This window comes from Lagopus leucura, unplaced genomic scaffold (assembly GCF_019238085.1).
Source record: "Lagopus leucura isolate 7727_CA_CO unplaced genomic scaffold, USGS_WTPT01 Super-Scaffold_100159, whole genome shotgun sequence".
Lineage (NCBI taxonomy): Eukaryota > Metazoa > Chordata > Aves > Galliformes > Phasianidae > Lagopus > Lagopus leucura.
The window spans coordinates 13,753,513-13,779,473 of record NW_024962335.1 but is presented as its reverse complement, the minus strand read 5'-3'; the positions used below and the strand labels follow the sequence as shown (position 1 = coordinate 13,779,473).

At 39.8% G+C, this 25,961-nt stretch overlaps 1 protein-coding gene across 1 annotated transcript in view; it reads right to left on the bottom strand.

Moving 5' to 3' along the window:
• The window catches only part of MYH9 (myosin heavy chain 9), a 68,770-nt gene that overhangs the window by 9,479 nt on the left and 33,330 nt on the right, over positions 1–25,961 (bottom strand). The window contains exons 6-29 of the mRNA XM_042889530.1: positions 23,493–23,585; positions 22,710–22,773; positions 22,059–22,157; positions 21,089–21,232; positions 18,843–18,938; positions 17,689–17,807; positions 16,573–16,725; positions 14,602–14,775; positions 13,531–13,704; positions 12,827–12,941; positions 10,268–10,461; positions 9,807–9,928; positions 9,372–9,441; positions 8,265–8,425; positions 7,412–7,520; positions 6,284–6,415; positions 5,480–5,686; positions 4,821–4,958; positions 4,194–4,317; positions 3,214–3,385; positions 2,443–2,655; positions 1,880–2,024; positions 1,148–1,354; positions 259–363 (exon numbers count right to left, since the gene is read on the bottom strand). Of these exons, the coding sequence (XP_042745464.1) occupies positions 259–363; positions 1,148–1,354; positions 1,880–2,024; positions 2,443–2,655; positions 3,214–3,385; positions 4,194–4,317; positions 4,821–4,958; positions 5,480–5,686; positions 6,284–6,415; positions 7,412–7,520; positions 8,265–8,425; positions 9,372–9,441; positions 9,807–9,928; positions 10,268–10,461; positions 12,827–12,941; positions 13,531–13,704; positions 14,602–14,775; positions 16,573–16,725; positions 17,689–17,807; positions 18,843–18,938; positions 21,089–21,232; positions 22,059–22,157; positions 22,710–22,773; positions 23,493–23,585 (3,330 nt within the window). The remainder of the gene's footprint in view (positions 1–258; positions 364–1,147; positions 1,355–1,879; positions 2,025–2,442; positions 2,656–3,213; positions 3,386–4,193; positions 4,318–4,820; positions 4,959–5,479; positions 5,687–6,283; positions 6,416–7,411; positions 7,521–8,264; positions 8,426–9,371; positions 9,442–9,806; positions 9,929–10,267; positions 10,462–12,826; positions 12,942–13,530; positions 13,705–14,601; positions 14,776–16,572; positions 16,726–17,688; positions 17,808–18,842; positions 18,939–21,088; positions 21,233–22,058; positions 22,158–22,709; positions 22,774–23,492; positions 23,586–25,961) is intronic.

The following is a 25,961-nucleotide window of genomic DNA, read 5'->3' as shown; positions in this document are numbered from 1 at the left end:
AAGACATGGAAAGCATGGAAAGACTTCTAAGCAGGTTGCATACACTGAAGAAGCAGAAGGAAGATAAAGTGCTTGTTTCTGTAGAAAAGCTCTCGATACCAAGCAGCACAGCCCCTTAGCAACACAGCCAGAGCCACCTTTGAAGTGTTGTGTAGTCAGTTCTTAACAGATTGCTTTCTCACTTTATTTGAGATCATTTGTGACAGTGGATGTAAGATATACAGATGATACGGATGCCTTGGCTTCCAAAGCTCTTACCTGAGTATCCTGAAGCTGTGACTCCAGAGCAGAGAAGTCCTTTGCTAATTTGATTGATTTGCTGTCAGATTGGTTCAAAAGGCCTGTGACATTGTCCAGCTCAACCTGAAGGAGAGATGAGAGTATCACTTATTAAGTGCATCAGCAAGAACAAAGCCATGAACAGCTGCAAGACCCGAAAATGAAAAACAAGGCACTTCTCAGAAGTAAGGCACGTGTATCATCTCTTGGGAGAAGAAACGTGTCAGATGAAATAGAGATGAAATATGAAGAACCCAAAAGAGGCTCTATTGCAACATCCTTTATGTCTTTATCACATATGATTTGCTTCAGGACTGGATGAAGATACTCCAAATTACATTTTCAGACTCCAGAAGACTACACATATGCCAGCAGTGCTAAACATCTAATGATAGCCCACCAAAAAAGACAATGCTTGGTGTGAACCAAAGATTTTCTTGTTTATCTTGAAGAGAGTTGGAGAAAATCCTGAATTTCAACATCTCCCTTTAGTAAATCCTCTTCACCATCAACCACACTACAAACTATCAAGATACATTCTTCCAAATCAGCAGACTGTGCCAGTCTAGGCTCACAAGTAGCTGAAAGGTTACAGAACAGTACAGTACAAACTGCTGCACATTGAAGGGAAGCATCTTCTCAAGGCTGCTCATTAATGACATCAGTCCTAATGGCCTGAACCGATAATGAGATAAGGAGTTTGCTGAGTCTTGGGAAGCAAACTATGCCTGTGCTTTTTTGTAGGAACTTTATCCCCTGGAGGAACGAGAGATTTTCAATTTAACCATAGGAAGGTACCACCCTATAACCTTCTTTTCTCTCTATTCCTTGGCTACAACGGAAGATAAGGAAAACCCATGCCACTTACCTGCAACTTGTTCACCCTCTCAGCCAATTCTGTCTTCACCCTTTCACCTTCTGTAAATTTCACCTGCAGTTCCTGGAGCTGAGCATCTACTTTTTTCCTCTTGTGCTCTGCATCCCCTTTGCCTTGCAGAAGTACCTTTACTTCATTGGACAGTTCAGCCCTTTCACTTTCCAGAGCTTGTTTTGCTTTTTCAAGATTTGCTTTCACCTGGAGGGGAGGAAAAAAATAGCAAAATACCTCAGACAGAAGATACAGCAGAATGCATCCAGTGAGTGATTACGCTTTTTTTTCCTCCAAATTATTCCAACAAACTAACGTTGCATGTTTAACAGCTAAATCTTAGACTGCTTACTCAGAAAAAAAGCAATGTGAATGCCTGATAAGCAGGAGACAATTAAACAATCAGAGCAGACAACAATAAAGGAGATAGTCTTGCACCATCAGATTTCCAAATTAAAGGTCGTACAGCTCAGCAAATGCTAGCAGTGAAAAAGAACTACACAATATTTTGGCTATTCAGTATAAGATGCCTGATGGGAATAAATGACTGAGTGCAACTACTTAAAACAACTGTAATATGTTTCATAGTGCAAAGTGATCTACCAGGGAACGAAGAGCATCTGCATCAGAAACCTAGTGTTATGTATTAAAACACTGCCATAGAGCAGCTATCACTACAATCACTTCAAGAGAGGCTGACTGCTTTGGTCTTGCATTCCTTGTTCCACATACCCGTTTGGTTTGCTCTAACTGCTCTGCCAATTCTTCAATGGCTTGTGAATGTTTCTGCCTCATCTCTTGGATCTGAGCCTCATGTGTCTTCGCCTCATCCTCAAGGGTCTTCTTCAAAACCGTTACTTCTTGTTCTCTCTTTGACCTGCAAAATTCACAGCTTTTATTTAGATGCCAAGGAGAGAATCAAACAGATGTGCATATCCACAAACAGCATCTCTAATGCAGAAAAACACCAAGGTTTGTTTAGCCCTACATGCTACAAATACACTTTTCACTTATCTTTGAACCCTTCTTAACTACAAGCCCACAACATTGTTTTCAGCTAAGAATCAAATCAGAAAGCATGAATGTTTGGGCTGTCACCACCACTAAGGTTACAGAACAAACTAACTTTCTTACATCAGATAAGGGAATGCAATCTTGACTACAGCTTGCACACTGCCTCCTTCTGTAGCCATCAGACTGCTAACCAGCATGCTCTGATGAAGACTTGCATTTATTTTAACAAAGAAGTCAAAAACAAAATCAGACTATACGATACAGCTACATGTTGGAGTTACCTGAGCTCCTGCTGAGCAGCTGTAGAATCTAAAGTGTCTTCTAGCTCTGTTTTCAATGCTTCCAGCTCTTCTCCCAGGTCTCGTTTCTGTTTTTCGGCTTTGTTCCTGGAAGCTCTCTCTGACTCCAGGTCTTCCTGCAGCTCAGTGATCTGGGACTCAAGTTCCCTGATCTTTTTCAGGGCCATGTTCTTCTGAGCTGCCTCCTCCTCCACCCTGTGTTTAACACAGAGATCTGGTCAGAGCCAGATTTAAAGCATACAGAAATGAAAACCACCTCTCCTACAAGAATAATCCAGAAAAAAAGCTGGTATAGATGGTCTCTACATGATTACTTTCAAATTTTGATCCATAGATCACCCACAAAATTCTAAGTTCTAACTCTCACTCTCAATACTTCAGAGAGCACAATTACTTACCTTAAAGAAGGAGACAGAGAAAGACTGACAACAGAAGCAGAACAGAAGCAGAAGAAAAAGCACCACTTTACAATGGAAGTTGGACACTTCACTGAACAGACAAACACAGCAACTACCACAGAGAGACAGTGCCCTGCCACTATTTTTTAACACCCTCTGAAATCCTACAGCAAAACTTGTTGCAGGGATAGTCTAGGTCTGTATAGAGAATGTGGCAGTGAGTAACAGCCAAAGAACTCTGATGCTAAGGATATGAATCCTACCAGTTCACAGACTGAAATACATAGATTCCAAAGAGACACACGACTAGAAGAAATACTTCCTAATGTGGCAGTGCCATGGGTCAGATTCTCACCTAGCTAAGGCTGCCTGCAGCTCCTCTTCCTTCTTGGACAGCTGTATTTTGAGTTCTGCAATCTGAGCCTGCAGCTCAGCAATCTGGTCATGCAGATCACTGGAGTCTCCTTCAAGCTTTCGACGAGTCTTTTCCAATTCTTGCCTCTGCTTTTCTTCACGTCGAAGACGTTCTAATGGAGATAAGGACAAAGTAAGTTGCACAATGACACAAAGTCATTCAAAGAACGTTGTGCAAGGCAGAGAAGATAAAGCTATTCAGGCAATAATATCTTTCCTGGTAATACAACTGTAAAATCTAGCTGGAGTGCATTATTATGTCAGGATAATGCAGACAGCTCGCCTATTTTGCACTTAAAAGATACACGTGCAATTTTCCTTTCCCTCATTTTCCATTCAAACCTCCTTCCCCACTTCATTGTAAAAAAACAATAAACAACAAGCACAATGCTAGTCTCTCCCAACACCCACACCACACGGCACTCATTAAGTGATGCTGAACACAAGGACTGCTCTCCTTTTACTGCAACTAAATAGGCTATCTCCTGCTGTGTTGACCTGGTTAGCCCCATGATAAAGTGCATCGAGCTTGAACTCTGAAGAACTTGCACAAACAGAGCATCAAAACCCACACTAACCCTGACAAACTGATGCTGCTGGAAGTAGAAAGGTGGAGACCCTTCCACAGTAGGAGAGGAAAGAGAACCAGCTTCTCTTCTCCATTGGCCTGCTGCTTTGGAGAGAACTTTTATTTAGATCACGGGCTCAGATGACAAGGCACATAACCTTCACCCAGCCACTGAACAGCTCTGTCAAACCAATCAATAGCATACACACTATAGACTAATTTTTAACCCTTCAAAAACCAGATTGAGACTCAAGCTTTAGAAATGAAATTGAAATTCCCCAGCTTTAAACAAGAAACTGAACAAACAATTCATCTGCAGGATCTGCTTTTTAAAATATACAAAAAAATGTCACCTTCCAGGTCTGTGATCATGGCCTCGTGCTTGTTCTTGAGTTTGGCTAAACTCTTTGATTTCTCCTCTTCCTCTGTTAGGTTTGTTGTAAATTCAGACATTCTGTCTTCCAACAGTTTCTTTTCCTGCAGAATTGAGAAGTTATTGTCAAGGCAGCTGCTGAAATTAAAGGAAAATTTTCAGAGTTGACTGTACTTAAAGATGTCCATGTTATTAGTGCCTACTACTGCAACAAGGAAACATGGAAGGAAACAAACCCACTCAGGATTACAGATAATACTCCAATAAACAGTGGCTTACAGATTTGTATCTGACAACCCTTTAAAAGCCAAAAGGGAAGCCTGTTTGTGAAGTAACTTGATACCGTCCAGCATAACAAAGTACCAGAAAAGATTTGCTTACCTACTGTTAGTTAGTCAAGGCTAACTTGACTAACTGTATTTAAATGTACAACACTGGTCTGTAAAAAAAATACAGACAGGCACCTAATATCATAAATAAATTCAGGTTAGAGCTGCTTATCACCAGATTGAATTAATTCATAAGCTTCCCATAAAAAGGGAGCTAGTAGCTCCAAGAGAGTCACTGGAAAGTCTTTAGACTGCAGAGAAAACTGCAGGAGTCTTACCTTGGCCAATTTGAGATTCTGATCTTCCAGAACTATCACATCTTCTTCTAGTTTCTTCAATTTGGCCTCTGTGGTCACTTTTTCCAGCTGCAACTTCTGCCTTGCACTTTCCTCTTCTTCAAGCTGCTCCTCTAGTTCCTTCACAACACAAACACAAAAGCAAGGAACTCATCAGTGCTGCTCACTGCCCAATACAACCAGCACAATAGCCAAGTTCTAATTTTAACGTTTCTTTTTCTTTTTTAACCCCTACTACAAGGTAATATTAGCACTTTCCAGAATTGACTTCTCTGTCTTGACTTGATGCAATAAACTGCACTTTAGTAAATAAAATTTATAGCAGAAGAAAACAATACTGTTTTGCAAACAATACTACTGTTCTCAAAACACCTGGTTCAAGCAAAAACTTGTCCAGTTATTTGACAAGTAGCCATAACTTTCACCTCCAAGAATGGAATAACACATTCCAAATGACTGTTTCAATGCCTGAGGCATCAGAATTGTTCTGCCCCATTATTTCCATGCTTAGATTTTTCAATCTTTTCTTTTATTGTTATTCTCACTCCTCTGATTTCCTCCAAAATATAAGGCAAATCAAACCACTCTGACTCCTATTATCCTGCTTACTGCTACCAGAGATGGCATTCCTAATGCATTACCTGAATGTTCTGCTGCATTTTCTTCTTCTCAGCCTGCAGATGTTGACACCGTTCCTCTTCTTCCTCCACCCTTGCTTCCAAGTCATGACATATTTCCTCCAGCTCCTGCTTCTTGGCTGTCAGGCGGGCTCTTATCTCCTCAGCTTCAGCACAGAGTTCAGCTTCTGCTTGCAACTGTTCTTGCAGCTGCATCTTCTCTGCCATTAGCTTCATAGTACACAAAGCAGAAACAACAGTAAGACAAACTCCAATTTACCAAAGCACTAAGTAATTTATATTAACTGAAGGTACATATGCCAATGTTCCACAGTTATAACAACTTCAGCTGTCTCCTGCTATGAGTTAAAGATTAAATGTCAAAATGCAGTTTTTAAGTGTTTGATTCCCTTCACAAACCATTCACATTAGCCCTAACAAACTTCTAGAGATTATGACCATTTGAAATAAGGAGACTGTTTAATTTTCCCCTACAAAAGTAATGCTAGTAAGTATCATCCCTGCAGAAAAACAAACCTGCTGCCACCTTCTCTGTTCCAAACAAAAAGAATTCCATTTACAATAAAGCTGAATTCAACCACCTTGCTATAATACTCAGCCAAAAGAGACTTTACACACAATGGCTGTAACAAGGCAATAGTTATTCACTAGGAACTGAGCTGGGGAGAAGGGCAAGCAAAGCCCAACAAGGTAGAGCAAAGTCACATATTTCAGCCAGCAGGAATCCTGCAGCTTATGCATCAGACCACTAAAGCAAAGGAGGAGCTCTTAGGGCAGTGGACAGAATGAGTTTTACACACAACTCACCTGGGCCTGGAATGTCTCCATCTCACTCAGTCTATTTTCTGCAGCTAGCTGCTTCTCCTTAACCTTTATTAGTTCTTCTTCCTTGGCCATCATCTCTTCTTCCTGTCTGCTTACTTGCAATAGGGGCTTCACCTGAAAAGGAAACCAAGGGAATGGGATGTATTTAATAAACATTAAGAACATGACAAAATGCTCTTGTACATGATGAGCATCCAATAAAACAATGTTTTTTCTAAGTATCATATATGAAGGACTGACCAATTACTTTGTTATGAACCATGGGAGAATTAGAGAGGACTGGATACAATCTATTTTGCCACTAACCCTCTGCTTGCCTGACTAACCAATGTTTCCTTCAGGATGGAATAATTCAGGAGAGTAATATGTAAAAAATTTAAGACTCTCAAGGGGTAAGCAGTAATAACAGTAAAATAGATTTGCCATCCAGTGGGGCAAATTACAGTTTGTGGGCAGTCAGTGTAAACAAAACACCACCACCACTCATCTTTGTGCTTCCCCACCAAAAATCGTTAGAAATCTTCATAGGAAGAAGAAGAATACTTTCAAGTCTGACTTTGCTGCAAAGTCTCCACAGTTGAAGACTAAAAAATCCCGTGAGTTCAGGAAAAAGATTATTTCTTCATGTGCTCACTGTCCTTATAAAGATAAAATATGTACAAGTTTAACAGTAGAATCAGACTTCAGTGTTTTCATTTTGCTTTCATGGTTCTGGAGAAAGAGATGATAAACCTCTCTCCATGTTAACAATTTTTGTCTAGCTAAATTGACTAGCCATGTAGTAAGTGACTCTTTGAAGTGACATGCTACCAAAGCAAGCAATCCTCTTCTATGCATAAAACATTAAATGATGACTTCTGCTTTTCCACATTACTTGCACATAGCCTTGCATTTCTTTTTTATGCAGGAATACTGCAGATATAAAATATGTTACAATATCCATTATCAAAATGAATCAGGGTGCAGTTACAAGCAAGCTCAGCTAGAAAGGATAGAAAGTGTTTTTTTTGTTGTTGTTTTGGCTTTTTTTTTTGCTGTAGTTCAACCTGAGAAGCTTAAATCACAACGACAAACTCTCACCAAAACTTGTATAAATGGAAAAAATATTACCTTGGTGAACAACCTCCACCACTGCCAGTTCCGCAGCTTCAAATAAGCAGCACAGTTCCTCTGGAGCACCTTCATGGCTGTCAGCTGCTGCTGGCGCTTGGCAAAAGCTCTACAAAGTAAATGGAGATCAGATAACAAAGGAACCCACAGTGGGACGCTCACCTCTTAACCAAGGCCACTCTTGGAGAACTATAGATTATATTTTTACAAGGTTCCCTCCTCAAAAAAAAAAAAAAGGCAGAACAAAATTTGCAGTGAAATTCCACTAGCTTTTTTAAGCCTTTTTCTGCTCAGGTAAGACTGGTTATCTTTTCCTTTACTCAATTTCCTCTGTATTTCCCTAGCACCTCCTAATCTTAGAAGCCTCATTCTCACTTCCCATGAGGAGATATGAAACAGAGGTGTTTTGTACCTGACAGATACTATTCTTGTTTTCAGATCTGTACCATTTGCAGTCCTATCTAACAGTTTCAGAGAAATCCCTGTGCTAAGACCTTTGAAATATCACATTCATAACTTGCAGCACTTTCACAAAAAAAGAAAACAACAAAAACCCCAAACCTAAAAGTTGCCTCCTATATTGCTGTGTGTAGTGTTCCTATGGAAGGAAATAGTCTTTACTGCTCCGTATGTAGGACAGCAGCATATACGTTTTCTTGCACGTGCAAGCACTCAAGTATTACAGAGATTGAACAACTCTAAAACAACTATCAGCTGTTGTATACAGTGAACAAGTCATGGTCCTTCTGACAAAAAATAATTTGTAATCAGCTTTTTTTTTGGAAGAGAAACTTGCACCTGAAGAATAGAAACACATATGTTTATAATGTACTTTATAAAATCTGATCCTTACTTTCTGGCCAGGTAGCCTCTGCAGCATGCTTGGAAGCCAATAATGACATCTGTGATTTTCAGATCTCTCTCTTCTTCAAGATGAGCAAGGACTCCAGCTCTGAAAAACACTTTACTCTGTCCAATTCGGTAAAGGTTAGAATCCAGCTCCAGTGCTTTGATCTATAATGAGAGAAAGAGAAGAATACATTTATTGCAAAGATTGCTTCATGTCACAATGCAGATTATATGACTCTCACAGCTATAAGATACCCCTTTTCTCCCACAATAACCCAGTCAGGTCAGCCAACACTGCTAACTCCTGCAAAAGCCCTGTCTCAATTAGAAGATTTGGAGCTCAGCCAAGCATGGCATGAAACAGAGGCAATATACGACAGAAAACATGTTAGAAGGCCATTATTTAATATAACACCACATCTAGTACCCAAAGGTACAAGGATGCTGCAAGGAATATGTTTTTCTTTCTAAAAGTCCTCTTCCTTTCCTAAGAAGAATACATCTGTTGATTCTTCATATTTCATTTTTCCCAGTACTAATCTGAAAGGCACCCCAACCAACTTTCCCTTCCTTTAAAGGATTTGTGGTCGATACTTTACACCAGTTCAGAGCAAGAAACTATATTCCTCTGAGACAGAATAAACAGCAATCCCTTAAATTCAGCTCAGTGTCCCTAGTCATCAAGCTAACAAGCCAAAACCTTCCCTCTGAAGCAGGCATTTCTGCAGAAATTAGAGTTCTCATTGAAAGTGTTTGCCATCAGCAGGCATTTACAAAATGTTTGTTGGAGCTTGTACTTCAAGTATGTAACCAAAGATAACAATGCTTCTTAACATTTTGATTCAGTGAATGCTGTTGGCATCTAAAAGTGCAGACGTGTTGAAACAGAAGGATTTGCCCATGATTATTGAACCTCATGTTAGTCAAGAGCCTCCAACAGCGAAGGCAAGACAGTTTTCTGCACCCTCCTTCTCAGACAAACATGTTTGTCTTCTGAATTTCTATCTGTGTGTAGAAGATATACTTAATATGCTTACAGAATGCACAACCCCAACTTCCTCACCACATCCATAATGTTTATTCTATTCAAAGAGTTTATGGAATGTCCTACCATCAGCACACAGGCTTGTTTTCCATCCATAAATCCTTTGGGAATTGCATTTGGAGTTAAGATCTCATATCTGAAAAGCAGAATGCATTGGATTAATTACATAGTTATATATGAAAACAAAAAATGCTAGTTCCTACTACATTTCGACTTCAGCAGCTTATGGCTTTCTTAGAAAAAGAAACCTACACCTGTAGACAAAAGAACATGAAGTAGCAGATAGCAGACTTGCATAGGGTCCTCTACTCCTTTCCATAACTCCATGCTTAGTAGAGAAAAAGACAAAGGTACTTTTGGGAGGCTTTGTGCAGGGGAATAACAAGAGATGGTGCTGCTGCTTTTCAAAACAGCATTGATTTAGTTGTAACAAAATACTTCAGTTTTCACACTTCTATCTTTGTCAGTAAAGACTAATTCAGATTATTTTCTAGTCTTTACCTTTGCCTGAATTCCTGGAATACAACTCTGTTGGGGAAGCCTTGACGACAAATACGGATTCCCTCCAGCACTCCGTTGCAGCGAAGTTGATCAAGGACCAAGTGGGGGTCAAGCTTTCCAGCCTGGTAAGAAAAAAAACATTTGCTTAGTATCATTAAGCTTGTACAAAAGGAGGCTGAACACCTTGCCTCCTCCCCTTTTTTGTAAAGCAGCTGGTTCTCTTTTTTTTCTTGCTATGAGAAATTGAAAGCTTTTTTGCCACCTTAGAAATAACTGCAAAGATCAGTCTCCCAAATTCTGGAAAGAGTACCCTTATTTAAGATAACTGTAAAGAGAGACCTTGAATAAACAGGACCACTACAAAATCTGTTGCAAAAACTGGGAAGATATAACAATCCAGTCATACCCTGCCAAGGAAGTCCATCTATGACTGCATGGGCAGTAGTTACAACCTCCTTTACCTTTTTCTCGTGGTTGGGGATAATGCAACGGACGAAGTTGGGGTTGGTGTTTCTCAGGGTGGCCATCAGTTTAGCCAGTTGTTCTTTGTAAAGTTGTCCCACTGTTCGGAACATACCCTTCCTGGTTTTAAAGGCTCCTGGCAACGCTGTTTCTGACATGCCAGCTACCTGATCCAGCCCAACAATACGATCAACTAGAGAAAGAACAAGAAAGGGTATTAAAATTCAGCCACAACCAAAGGAAATACTGGTCTGTACAAGGAACATCTGGGTAGAACAGGATAAATGAGAGGAGCTGCAGGATCCTTTTTGCTTCATCTCTACACAGATGTCGACTCCTGTACAGAATTTGTGCAGGGATAGGAGCAGGAAGGAAAAAAAAAAGCAACAGCTCACTACAGGAAGTTTGAGTGATGGAATCAAACTTATTCCCAGACATAGCCTACTGATGCTCTGGAGGGCAGATCTGGAAGAGCAATCTAGAAGTGTGTTTCAGATGCTTCCACTTGCTTAGGTTAATGAAAAACAACAAACCAAGAGTTCTAGCTGCTAGCCCACACCAGAGTCAACTATTTGTTACCTCTGACTCAGAAGGGGCTGCAGTTAGAGAAAAAGCCCAGCTTGACTCTTCAGCCAGAAGCAGAATTGCCATGTTTGGTGATCAGAAAAGCCATGTCTACTTGTTAACTGAACAAACATGGTTAAAGGCTTGATAAACACCAACACCACTGCTTGAGTTATTTTGCAGAACAAGCATTCTATGACTTACAGACATGAACAACACCACTAGGAGAAAGCCAGAACTGCCTGCCCCAACAGCTTCTCCACTATGCCACAATGACATCCAAGTATTAATGAAGCCATCATTTCAATGGGTGAATTCCAAGATTGTTTTTTTCAATAGAAGCCAGTTAGATCTGAGAGTAGCATCAGTCAGAAGAAACTAAAGCATTCCTTTTTCCCATTGCTCTATCATGTAGAGATAAATATTCACAATCACAACCACTATAAATCCCAACACCCTAAGGTACTTTTTCTCAAGGGCTTCAATCTACTATCTCACTACTATCCTCAGTGATTGCTTGATGCCTACACTCAGGCTCCCTGTCTTAACTTCTAAAAATATATAACTTGTGCTCAACTGGCTTGATTAAAAAAATTAAGAGTCAAGAGAAATCCCCACAAGTGAAGAAAACAGAAAGGACAGACACTCACATTTACAGTTAATATTAGTTTATAACTGCTCACTTCTAGAGCAGCCATTAGAAAAGGGTCAAAGCTGTCTTATCAGAAAGAAAAGAAGGTTATGTTACTAGATGACACCATAGGGAAATCCAAAGAAAAGTGTCCCAGATTCTGTTTGGAACAATCCTCTTAAAAACTTGAGCCCTGCAATCTACAATCTGGCAAAAAAGGACAGTCACTTGCAACAGAAGCTCCAGAGAACAACAGATGAGATCTGATCAGCCATGGTTCAGTCAACATTCTAACTCCAAAAGGCATGTGTCAGCCTCACACAGCAAAGGCCTTACTGGGTACTACTTGCTGATGGATATTTTTCACATAGTACCAATTCCTTTTCCAAACTAACCTTCCTTTTTGTGATCTGCAGCTGAAATCAAACCCCGATATTAGAATCAGCATTAAACTGAATTTCAGTTTTAACACAGTCTTAGAAAAGTCCTTCTTCCAAGTTTTGGACTGAAATATAGCCTTACTAGTTCTACATTCAAACATTTGACAGGGATTTGCTTTTAGTTGTTCCTATGAAAGTCTTGCAATAGCACCTTTAGCACCTGAATGTGTCTGTATTTGCCTTGTCTCCACTCACAAGGATTCTTATTCTTATTATTTTTTAATTCCGTGAGGAGCTACTAGCACAAAGCAAAGGAAATGAACAAGAGAGACAAGCAGGTATGACAAAGGGACAAAGAGAAGTTAATGGAAGCATTTCTTGCATGGCTCTAGGATGCATTACACACATGACACAACAGCTGGATTTCTCAGTCACCTGGTTCTAGATGAAGAATAGGAAAGTGTTGATAGAAATAGGCTCTCTGAACGTTCTGCATCTCTGCAACAGACAGAGACGTCAAAGAAAACCCGTGACAGAAAGTGACAGCAACAGTAAGACTCAAAAGCAGATAAACTCAGAGAAGATAGAGTAAAATACTGAACACTGCAGAAAAAATATGCTATTGCAGGATGGAAAACCTAGATTCAGCCTCAGATCTTGCATTTGAGTGTTGCAGCTAAGCAAGCTGCCAGGACGCATTGGTGTGTTCATATTTTAATCTGGCATTCTCAACTTAAAATAATTGCAGTATATGCAGCAAGCTTAATGTAAGTCAACGCACATGAGCCTTTCTTTTGTGTTACAGTGAATTTTAAATGCAATACCAGTGTCTAAGCAAAGGAGGTACAGGATAATATTCATCTTGGTGGTTTAGTCCCCAGGGAAAAAAGGAACACAGGTCATAACAGATTTTTGATGAACCAACAAATTTTTCCCTGTAAAACAGGAAGAGAAAATACATGAAATTACATTTAACTACATACCATCTTTCCACAACTCAGACACAAACTTATCCGACGACTGATGGAGAAGAGTAGCAATGTTATCATTCAGTGGATCCATGTTCTTCATCAGCCACTCATCTGCTTTATAATCCACCTGGAGAAGAAAAACATGTCAAGAAACTCCAGAGCATTTTCTGCAGCACAAGATCCAGCAAGATTCTGCAAAGTCTAGAAAAGCAGCACCAAGGTTTGCATAATCAACAACAGACAACCTCATTAGTCTTGAATGTGTCATCTAAGCAAGCATACCTACAAACACCAAACCCTAAAAAAAAGCTGAATGCTCTGTTTTATCGGTAAAGGGAATGGATTTGCAATGCTAGTATGCGTCAGCCTGAGTGTGAAGCAAAAAACTGCTGCACCACCATTATTGGTGATGAAATCTTGATGCAAGGTTTCTGAAAAGTATCTTCAATCCCATTAAGTCACAGAGAACAAATTTAAGTTGGTGTCAATTTGACATGTCCTCAACTATACATAGATAATTTGCAGGTTAATCTCCTTCATGGAAATCTCCTGCCCCATAATGTCTACAGCAACAAAATGGCTTTGTGAAGTCTCCCACCAATTTCTTATGTCTTCCAAAACACAGTCCCTCTGTAGCTACTTCTAAAAAACAGTAGTTACCCAGTGGAAAATAAGGCAGACGTTCTTTTAATGCAGTTTAGCTATTCATTCTTTACCTTGCCAGCATAATGTATGATGCAGAAGTCAGCTTTGTCTTTCAGCTGTTTTGGCTTCTGAAATTTGGGGTGGGTGCCTTGTTCTTGTACAACTTTTTCCACAAAGCTTTTGTCTGTTGCTTTTGGGAACCAGCACTCTTCATCCAGCAGGGCCAGTATACCAGGGGGGCCAGCCTTAAAAGAAGGAAACATCCAAACACCATTAAGTACATGACTGTATCAGTAATTACAACCCTTGGACAGCTAGGAAAAAAGGATACCTAACCATGATCCCTATCACATTCATCTGTCATGTGGTATCAGTTCAACTGCTGCCACAGTAATATAAATCATTAATAATCTCTCAAGATCCTCTTCTGAAATCATAGAATGGCCTGGGTTGAAAAGGACCACAATGATCAGGTAGTTTCAACCCCCCTGCTATGTGCAGGGTCACCAACCACCAGACCAGGCTGCCCAGAGCCACATCCAGCCTGGCCTTGAATGCCTCCAGGGATGGGGCATCCACAGCCTCTGAGCATTTTTAATTGAAGGTCTCTTTCATGACACTTATACAGGGTGTTTTAAGTAAAAAGATCTATTTTTTTCTTAATAAAAGAACTAAGGACTACAGAAGACCAGAGCAGCAAATTGCAGGAACTAGTTCTTACTATTGGAAATCTACTGTGAAATGCGTGAATTTCCAAGTTTTGCTAGTGCAGGGTGAAAGCAATAGAGATTCACAGCCTCTCTTCACGCTTGTAGGCAAAAAAGGAAGTTCACACCACTTATCCAAAATTGCACTTCTGCACCTAGCACCATGCAGTTCTACACAAAGATAATATTCTGATAAAAAATAAATGGGCAACAAGGTGATCTGTTTGCAGGCAACACTTCCTACAGAACCGATACTAATGATTTTATTGACAGACTTTCAAACCAAGAGAAAACTGTTCATTTCTGCTTCTTATCGAAGCACAGTGACAGTAGAGAATTACAAAAGCCAGCTGTGTATAGGGAGACTAGCTTTTTTATGACACAATCAGTGCAGCCATTTCTTGTTGTTCAAGAACAGGAGAATAGGCTTCTTACCGGCTTCTCTATGAGGTCAATGCAGGGCTGCAGGTCCAGGCCAAAGTCAATGAAATTCCACTCTATGCCCTCCCTCTGGTACTCCTCTTGCTCCAGAATGAACATGGTGTGGTTAAAGAGCTGCTGCAACTTCTCATTTGTGTAATTAATACACAACTGCTCAAAGGAGTTCAGCTAATGAAGAAAAGGGTAGAAAGACATTTGAACAGTTGCTTTTGAAGGCACATCTTCTATTCTCCTAGCACTAAACATCACATTTACAGTTACAGCTCAGCAACTCTAAGCTCTGTTCTTGTCTAACTTCTAACCCTTTTGCTTATGAACCGCATTTCCTGTCACATGCTACTGAAACACTGCATCAGTCCCAAGGGAAATTCACACGCTGCTCCTCAGAACTTGCAGAAGAATGTTTTGTCATAAACAGCAGAAGAATTACTGTAGCCACTTAACCCGGGAACAGAAAAACCTCCGGTTTTCTCACAAACTCAGAGCCGGCAAGTCCTCTTCATAGGAAGGGAAGCAATGGAGGTCTGCAGGCAGATTACTGAAAACATGTGTACTGGGAAGTCCTTTTAAAATCCTCTTTGATGTATAAAATCAGAACAAGAAAACTGAGCAAAATTTCTTCATTGTGCCCTGATTTCTTCAAACTGTACGGATAAGGTTAAAAACCAAGGATGCATTTTCACGTTAAACCATACTTAATTTAATGCAGCTGCTGGACAGAGTGGTTCTGTTCTACTTCCTCCATGTTCCAGTAATTCCTAACCACGCATTTCCACTCTCTTCACATTTTTATGAGATGTAGCAATCATTAAACTAAAAGTACAGTTAGATAAACAACACGATCAGAGAGAAAGAAAGCAATCTTCCTGTGGCTTAGTTCTCTATTTCATCAATAAATGAACCAAGTAACTTTGCAGCTGCACAGAAGCTAGATTCAGAAAAACACAAGTTTATAGGAGTTGCCTGGCTTCTTACCTGGCTGCCATGGGAATAGCAGCATAGTTCTTTCCTGGTGTCAGCCTGTGACTATTTAAGACTAAACATAATGCAAAGCCACATTCTGGAAGTCTAGTTTCATGGACATTATGATTTAGCCTAACAGTTAACTGTTACCTATAGAGGGAGCTCCCACTTTCCCTTTCCCATCTCTCCTTTAACTTTCCTTCAGCTGCTTCTTTCTCTCATTTACCTTGCATCAGTTTTTGTGCCTAGATTCCCCTTCACAGACTGACTCAATTATATGCCACCCTAAGAAAAACAGTATCTGCAGTCCTAGAAAATTGGACAGTACAAGAGGGTGTAGCCAGGAACAGCAGAAGGGAAAAGGTGAAAGTTTACTCCTTTTCTTCATTAACAAACTGTTACATCAGTTTAGATGTGAAACCAGACTCTGAACCCTGATTTTTACACTTCTCACAGAACACAGAATATATTAGAATATGTTGAACCTGATTTGGTCTCCCCTTCCTTTGTCTTTTCAAAAGTCTTTGTCAAAACTAAGCAGCAGGAAGACTTTCTAACAATTCTTCATGATGCTAATAACTTTCAATGGTTCATATTTTTAATGCTTTGGGATAAACTAAAGGGACAAAATTTTAACTCCACTTGACATTTCAAAGACTAGCAAACTCTTGCATGCTGAATTATAGAGAATCACAAGTGTCCAGAACTATAAAATTAAAATAATTGTGATGCACATAACAAAAAGGATGTAGCACCAGAATAGAAAGCAATGAGATAACAATATTTGCAGTACGTACAAACTAAGAATTATGAACTACTCGCACACATTATTAAGTAACCTGACAGTTCAAATCAGTAGGGATCTCAAATAAAAGCAGAATATACACACGATTTCCAAAGCTGCTCTATTTTATTCCAGCTTTGAAACTATTTCCTTCAACACATTTCCTACCTTGCCCCATGGTAAACTGTGCTGACTGCAGGGACCTGACATCTCCTTACCTCAAAAATCTCAAAACCAGCAATGTCAAGGATTCCAATGAAGGATGCTCCCTGTCGCTTGGTCTTATCCAACGCCTTGTTGATGCGCATAACCAGCCACCGGAACATCCGTTCGTAAGTGGCTTTAGCCAGAGCCTCAATGGCAAAGTCAGCCTATGCACAAAGACAAATATCAGGAGTTGCATTATGACAGTGATATTCCATAAGCAGGAGCAAAGAACATTTTAATAAGTTAGCATGTCAAAGCCAACTTTTAGGACCCTGCCTACCTGAGAAACCATAGCCTAATATTCAAGAAAAAATAAACAAAATCAAGTCCCTTTCAAAGTAACGTAGCATGTTCACATGTATCCAAAGAAAAGCATTAATATTACTTTGTAATTTAGAATTTGTGAAAATCGTTGTTTTCCCCTCAGTGCCATCACCCTACCCATGATTAACACAAAAATAAAATATAAAGAGTAGGAAATTAAATGTCAAAACTGAAAGACAGTCAGTGAATATTTCTAGATCTCACTTTCCCTTCCCAATCCTTCTCATGTTATGGGGCATGTTTATTTTCACTGAGAGCAATGATGTGTTTACGAAAAGGCCATGCAGAGAGTAAGCACCGTGGCTTTATTTAGGAAGCCATTAGCTTCTAATTCAGGTTTCATTTAAGAACACATTCAGCACAGCCTGATTCAAGACTATTAAGAAACATACAAGCAGTTTCAGGGGTGAGATACAAATTCTTCCACCCAAGCAGCTGGCCTACTCAGAAATGGTGCTTTCTATGTTATAGCAACTTGAAAATGTCATCCTTGCATAGAGCACTGAAGAAACTTACTCCCCTGAGACAGCCAGTCACTAAAATTAGGAGAGTTGTGCTCTCATTTTTTCCTCATATGAGAAGAAGTGCTACAGGGGCAGGGGTGACTTCTATTTTTACACAGATCAAGAGAGCTAATACTAGAAGGAACACAGATGCCGTATTATTCAAGCTGTAGTTGCTTGAATAACACTGCAGCCATGAAGATGGCCATTAAATGCTAAAGAAAGTTTTAATAGATTTGTTAGCTTTGTGACAGCAAAATTAAACAATGAAGTACTCATTCATTTGTACAGAATGCCTACCTGTTCTTTGGTCTGAGCTTTCTGGACATAATCTCGCCCAACTTTGATGCGAGGAGTCAGAATACCTCTGGTGAAGTCTGTCACATTGATACCCAGAAGATGAGACACTTTCTGAGCAGCTTAGGAAGGAAAAAAGAAACAAAGATAACAATATGCTGTTTTTTTTCCCTGTTTTTTCTGAAAGAAAATAAGAGAAAGAAAACGTTCCTGCTACTGCATTCTCAGGAAAGTAACAACTGCTCTCAGAAAGCCATAAAATGAAGAGCAGATTAATGAAACAAAGAAACCCTCACAAAAAACTCTAAAAACCCCTACTAGAGGTTACAGAGTTTCTTTAAAAGTCACAGTAGTGTAATTGACACAATACTCTCCAATACCAGTAAGACATAACAGGGAATCCCCATAGAGTTCACATTTACCATTGCATTAAAGATACCACCAGTGGCTAACTTCTTAATCAAACTCATTGTACTTCCTTCTACTAAGTGGTTTTTGGGACAACCCTTTTTATTTCAAATTAAAAAGCCAAAAACTCAAATGGTTACTCTTCCTTCCCATGGTGCCACTTAAAGCACATTTTATACCCTAACAGCCAAAAACAAAAACATTTAAAGAGCATTTAGCCACCTCTGACATTTCTGCAGTAATTCTACAACGCAACTTTAAGATGCCTTCCAATATGCAGACTTCTATTATGTGAAAGATGATGCTACTTACACATGCAATAATAGGCAACTGAAAGGTGTCTAAATATGAAGTTAGTAAATATTCCTTAATCAGGTATGTAAGAAGTAATCAGCCTGATTAAAACAGACACACGCTATGTGTTCCAGCAGAGTAAGCCTTTTCATCTGGTCACTGTTATGTGTACTTTCTGCCTGGTTCTTTAACAATAACAGTGCCACATTCTTGCCCATGAGTGGCTGCAAATCCACATTTGGCAAGACAAAGCATTTCTTTTTATATTTATATGAAGGGGCATGACATCTCCTTTGACAGTAAGTCACTTGATAGAAAAATAGGATGGCAGCATTCCCTATATACTGTAATTGATTTTTCTACTTGCAACAATTTCCTGTAGGCTTTTTTTTCCTGTAATTTTCTACAGGGAATTTTTTTTAGGGGTGGAGGGGTAGGGACAGGAGGTTGGTTACCTGTGTTGTCTGGCATAGAGGCTTGGTCTGTGTTGCGCTCCTTCTTGAAGACTATGTTGCCAAGCTGAAGAACACCTGAGATAACCTTCAGAAGACCTTTTGAAATAACAGCAGCTCAGTGTCAGACATCAGCAAAAGCCCCAATATGACCCAGATAACCATGGCATGAAAAGTAAGAAGCTCTTCCCAACAGAGAAAAATCATTCTGGAATTTGGCAAAAAATCCCACCACAGATAAGTAATCCCTCTACATGACTCCCATCCAGCTTTCCCTGCTTCTCCAGTGCAAGACTAGGCAGCCTGGGAATATACCCATGCTCAACATCACTACAGTAAAGTTGGAGACAAGATCCAGAGTCACGTCTCAACCTATAACATCCACATGTTTGATCTTGATAACCAAAATTCACTTTTTTCTCAACAAGTACTGTTAAACAAATGAAAAATACAGTTTTTAAGAGTGCAAATCAATTAAGAGAAAGAAGTTTCTGCTCCTTTAACTTCATATTGCTTTTAGCTCCCTGACCAAGATCTGTAGACCATACAGACAAACTACAATATAGGGAGGGCAACAGGATGTGGGCAAAAGGGCCTGTGCCATAACTAATCACATGCTGAATCACCTCAACCATTATTAAATTATATATTTGTATTTCTGAACAGTGCAAATGCAGCGTCAGACGTTAGGACAGGGATAAAAAATTTCAGTATCACAGCATCGAGCCAATTTTCACTACATGCCTATCAAAGCTCATTGCATAACAGCTTCTTATTGCCTTCAAAAAATTGGTAGTCACTCATAAAAATGGTCTTAAGCCAAATATCTTTTTCATCTCCTAACTTTTTACCTGCTATAGAAACAGCTGCTTTTTGATAGCAGAACAAACAAAGGCTCCACAGATTCTGCATCAGGACTAACAGAAGAGAATCATATATGCTCCTAGTGGCATGTTTTGAAATCCAGTGTTTTGACAGCTGAACCTGGAGTCCTGGCACTCGGACATACGGCTTGTTTTGATGTTGTCTCATACATGGAGAAAGTTAGCATTTAGATTATACATCAAAACTAAGTAATCTTACTGCCCAGCCAGCTACTCTATCTATTCTTATTTTAAGCCTAAAGGAACTTCATACCTTGAATGGCAAGAGCAAAATACTACAGTTATCTTTGCTGTAGTGGTTGGAACCAACTGCTCATCTATGTGACAGCAAAGACATGCCCTAGAGCATACATTAAAAACAAAACAAACAAACAAAAAGAGCCACAAATCAAATAACAACAAAACGAATACAGTAGGACAACTTAGCAATAAATTAGGCTGCCAATTATTTAATTATATTTAGGCAAACATGTCTTCACCTCTATAGCAGTTTGTCTTAGATGATTTAGGATATAGTATTAAACCGTGGATAACAAAAGCATGGATTTATAGCTGACTGCACAGTGAAGAGCAACAGCTAAGGCACAAGCACACATTCCAGCCACAAGAGCTACAGCCTCCAGCAGAGGAAGCAGTGACCTCATAAAAAAAAAAACACAGATGCTTGGTAGCAAGTGTAGGGAAAAAAAGTTGTAGTTTTGTAAGACCTTATGCATCTACAAACTGAAATTTGGCAGACCCCTGGTTCCCAGCCAGTAAGGCAGATTATAAATGAGAGCACAGAAAAAGTGAGTAAGCATTGTTGCACTTTGTGATGGCTTCATAAATTCTAGGGAACTGTGCTCCCAGAATCAGACAATATTAATTTCTGATCAGCAGTTCAGTGTTAAACTGGAAAGAAAGGCACCATAAGCAGGCCATTTTCAAAGCACTAATCCAGCCAGTACTAGATTAGATACTTAAAAGCCATTGCTTAGGGGGCGGGGGAGCATACAAGCCTTGCATTACACAAGAGAATGAGGGAAATCTTGTATCTTGGATGTGTTACTCATAAACCAGATACACAGCCCTCAGTCTGGGATCAAAACCAGCAAAAAAGATGAACGTTTTCATTGGCAGTTTGACTTATAAGACTGAATGTATGAACTGAAACTGTGCTTGTATATCCTGAGGTGGGTTACTCCAAAGCTACCAAGCTCACCACCTGCACTCTGCTCACTTTGGGTTTGAGCTGGGGCCAAAGAAACAAAGTAACAACAAAAAAATACCAAAAAATGAAAACAAAATAAAAATAAAAGTCTACAGAGATGTGCTCTATTTCCGCCTCGATTTTCTTGCATTTCAAGCTCTCCAGAGGACTCCTACCTATTTGTTCCTCATCTGGGATGCCCATGATCCTCATAGCTTCCATGGTCTCTTGAAACATATCTTTGTCTTGCTGACCCGGGATCGTGACATGCCCATTGGAAAGGAAGCGGTATTTGTTGTAAGGCTCCAGAAGTAGATCAGCTTAAGAAAAAAAAAAGGAGAAAGAAGTTATCGTGATGTTATATTAATAGACAAGCTACCACTGAGAGCAGGTGCTGGATGAATCTGAGATTAAGATCAGTTTTACTAACAGATGAAAGTTTAATATATTTTCGAATAAAAATGGAGTTTTTCTGCCTTATTTCTTTCTATTCCTTCCTTTGGAACACTTTGCTAAAGAAGTGCCAATCATCATTATACCCTAAGTCTATAAAAAGCAGGGATTAACTTTGAAGTCAATTTGCCTTCAACTTCAGATGCCGTATTTGTTTCAAGTCACATGAAGGTTAATAAATAGCTCTTGTAATAGTAGCAACTATGAGAAAAGTCGTCTCTTCCTGTTATTCCTCCAGATCAATTTGCAGCTCTCACACAACATGCATTCCAATATTAGTTGAGGCTTTAAAGGTAGGTGTGCTAGCATCCTAGAGCTGCATAGGTGCCAGACGCTTTGCTCCATTCACCCAAACGCTGAGCACATCACAGTAGGATCACTGCCGCATAAGACAGGCTTACATCATACAAGACTAGACTAAACACAGGACAGTGATTTAGATAAGGAAGGGTGTAGATTCATTTCTGGCAAGGAGACAAGTGCAGGAAGGAACCAGAGAAGCAAGTTTTCAGGAACTGAGAAGTGCAGGGGGAGGGCAGAGGGACGAATGTGTATGCAGAAGTGGAGAAGGGGTGGCCATATCTGAGAGGCAGAGACAAGAAGCTATGAAAGAATAGGTGCAAGTGCAGAAAGAGTTTGGACCCTTCTGCAGTGACAAGAGAACTCCATACCTACAACAAAAATCAAACTTACTCTTCAAATGTTCTCCTGCCCCAGACAGCAGGTAGTAGAAGATGTGAAAGGTTCTCTCCTCTTTGGCTTGACGAATTGCACGTGACTTCTCCAGTAGATCTTCTGAGAGTTAAGGCATATGGCAGAACATACACATCATTTCCTCTTTTATCACAAGAGAAAACCTAGCAGTACTTGATGTTCTCCTCGTGCCAGCTAACAGAAGTATTGATTTCGCGATTGTTATCAGCCAACAAGCCACTGAGTTCTGGTCTCAGTTCTGTCAGCCTTTGAATGATGGCAATGACAAGAGAATCTTTACTGGTAAACAGAGAAATAGCAGCCATTCATCTGCATTCACCTGCCACAGAGGTAAAAGTGGCTCATGAAATTCCAAAGCTATTTATCTTATAGCAGCTTATGTTGCCATCTCAGCTTCCTATGTTTAGAACTCATTAATTCACAAGAGATATCCACTGCGGTCACCAAACCACAAAATACACTACAGCTACAACAGTCATCTTGCTAGCAAAATTTAAGTGCCTCCCAACACATTCTCAACTTCACAAACAAAGGTAAGGTGGGATAAGCTTGCTAACCATTACTACTGCTTACTTCAACTTTACTGTACTTAACTACTACTGTAACTTTAAGTGGTTACAAAAAGGATACAGGTCTCTATATTGGCACCAACAATGTAACCGTTGACATCAAAGTTGATTCTGATGAACTTGCCCTGAAAGGAAGTTATTGGCAAAAAGGTTAGTATTCAACCTGTCCAGTAATTGCAATAAGCAGCAAAGGCTAACCTTGTCTTTTTAATGTGGGAAAGGAAATTCAGAACAGGTCAGGTTTTATGCAAAACATAAGATCAGCCAATAGGCAAAGTCTATTGATCACAACAACGATTTAATGAGCAAGACACCAAACACCTTTAAATAAGAATGGGCAGCCTACAATTCAACTTAATTATGTTTCAACCCAGATTTCCCACAATTACTGCATTTTCAGTTTTCTGTGCTGTACACAGAAAACTTGTTCTCTGTACACAGAAAACTGGTTCAAACGGTTCCGCTTCCCTCAGTGCCTGGCATCAACCATTTCCATTCAGCTTCAGCTCTGGCTCCTCAGTCTGCCTCAGACACTTGCCCATCTCTCCAGAGCAAGTAAAATAAGGATTGCTATTTGCTCTCCAGGATAAAACTGACTGTAATAAACTTAGGATAAAAATCGGTGCAAACAGTCCTGGCACAGGATCAGGTTCCTTCATACTAGAGACCTACCAGAAGTATTTTCTTTATAATTCACTGAATGAAATTCCCTTCCCCAGTTAACTTCAACGAAGTCACACAGATAGCTGTCCTATCCCAGGATAGCACTGCACTCAAAGCCAAAAGAAGTCCTCCCTCTGTAAACCTCAGCATACTAAAAATCATGCTGGATAGTAATACTCACAAATCTTGAGGAGTTGTCATTCTTTACTGTCTTGGCATTTCCAAAGGCCTCCAGGATGGGATTAGCCTGGAGTAACTGCCTCTCTAGTTCCCCCTGGAGAGAAATTAGAAATGAATAAAGGAGGTAACAGTTTGCTGCATTAAGCTTGGGTCAAACCAGCGCTGAGGTTTCAGTTCACACTAGCTTGGTATCTGTAGTAGAGAAGCCATCTTAGAAGATGATCCCTTAAAACCTTCAAAAGGAGACTTATTAGTTATCCAGGTAAAACAGAAGCACTCACAAAAATCCTTTATTCCCTTCCCCGAGACAAGGGTGTCCCAGTGCTGTCTTTCTGTTAACAAGCAGCCCTTTAAAGTCACTTGGCCACAACACCCCACAGATTTCCCAGAGTCAAAACAAAAAAAAACCAAAACATTTCATCCAAGATCAGGCCCTCATCCCAGAAAATGTCTTGCCATCTAGGTAGGAAGAGTGAGAAAAATCCTTTCTTACTACTGTGAGCTCTGAACTCTGCTACCAGTAGATTAAGTTAGCCTGAAAAACTGTAATGTTTGTAAAAACAAACAAGCATATAAATAAATATATAAAGAAAACAGCAATACCAAATTGGACTAAGAGTCTATGCTTTCCACAATACTAACAAGCAGAAAACTCTTTTGTAAGGAGGCACACAGAAAAAAAAGAGAATTAGTGGTATCCCACAAACTGCAGGATCGCTCACATTCTACTGCCATATTTGCACACTCCTCCTCCCCTCAGGGAACACAAAATGCTGGAGCTGCAGGAAAAAAAAAATCAGAACTTTTATCCCTGCCAAGCAGTAGATCATTGGAGCATGTACACCTTTCCCTTCAGGCTCCAGATACGTCGCCGGTTGTTTTTAAAAACATTTGTCCTTTGTGTTAAGAATGTGGAGTTCTGCATATGTCAGGATTACTTGAAAAACTTCTGGAGACAGAAAATGACAGTTTAGATGAATACTTCTCTTTTTAGCAGTTATCAGTATATACTCAAGATTTCCTGTGCATAACAGATGGAAATTGAGTTTGATGTGCGAAAACTGGAATGCACGGGCAAAATATTTAATGGTGTTTATAAAGGAAAATTGTTGGCATTCATTTTTCAAGTGCATTACAGAACAGGTCATTGTCTCTCTGAAAAAGCAGTAGAGTTGTGTTATGTAGTTGTTGCTTTGTTTTTTAAAGAGGTGGTGCATCAGTAACCAAACAAAGAACAACCACTGCCTCTTTTCTCGATTCCACAATCATCTCACTTCATGCTTGCAAAGTGCACCGCCAAACAAAATGCCAAACATGACCTCCAGTCCCTGCAGAACTGCACACACACAGAAGGGGCAGCTGCTGCAAACACTTCTATTCATTGTAAAGTATACACAACAAGGGGGTTGGTTAACCATGGAAAGGGAAAGCTGGGATACCTGCTGTCTCACAACAGAGCCAGTGTGTAGGAGAAAACCTTGAAACTGGGGTTCAGTCCTTGGAACTGTGCAGCAGTCACATTTCCCTCTCCTATTCTGGCACATGTACTGATACTGGAACACTCTTCCCTCACCACCCTGCAGTGAAGTTCCAGGCCTCTGTTTGTGACTTCAAACTGTTGCTATGCAGGAGAGGTCAACATTTCAACTCAACTAAGGCACAAGGAGGAAAGAGATCAAGAGTTGCTTTTTCCTCTAAAAAGAAGTCAGGCTGAATCTGTTCAATTATTTGGTTAAAAATAAAACTAAGACTATGCTTTGCTACACAAATATCAGAAGTTTACAGAAATTTTCACTACCAAGCCTCCTCTTAATTCCTCAGTGAAAAAGCGTCCTTAGTGTAACATAGGTGTTGGTAGACCATAGCTTGGAAGCGACTCAGTCTCCTGAACCATACCAAGGTAGAAATAGATGTAAGAGAAAACCAGCTCAGGGCTTACAGCAGTACAGCACTGTGAGGAAAGGAGAAGGCTGGAGCTGGTCACATCCCTCAGTTCTCATGACTTGTCAATATGGAAATGGGCATCCAGAAATCACAGCTAGCTTTCACATCTTTTTTAAAAAATAAAAGATGTTGTTTCCCCTCTGGTCTACGTTGGTTTTATTTGCTTTAAACATTTCAGAGATTAGTTTCTATATGCTTTTCCACAACCAGGTGAAAGTCTCTCAGACAACTGGATCCCAACAACACTAAATTTGATGGGGAAGGCGGAAAGAGAGCATCAGTAATGTAACCTTCATTAAAAAGATTTAAACATCAGCAGCCACTACCCGTGAACTTCTAATTAGCTGCAAACATTCTCATCTTCACGATTTAACAAGTCAGTAGAGAAGCAGAGACCACAAAGGGGAAACCATCAGTCCTAACTTCCACAAATGAAGTTTAAGCAAAACGTATTTATATGATTCAATTCAGTAGGCCCCAAAAGCAGCTTTAATGCATTTAATACTCACACCATGCAGCTAGAAGC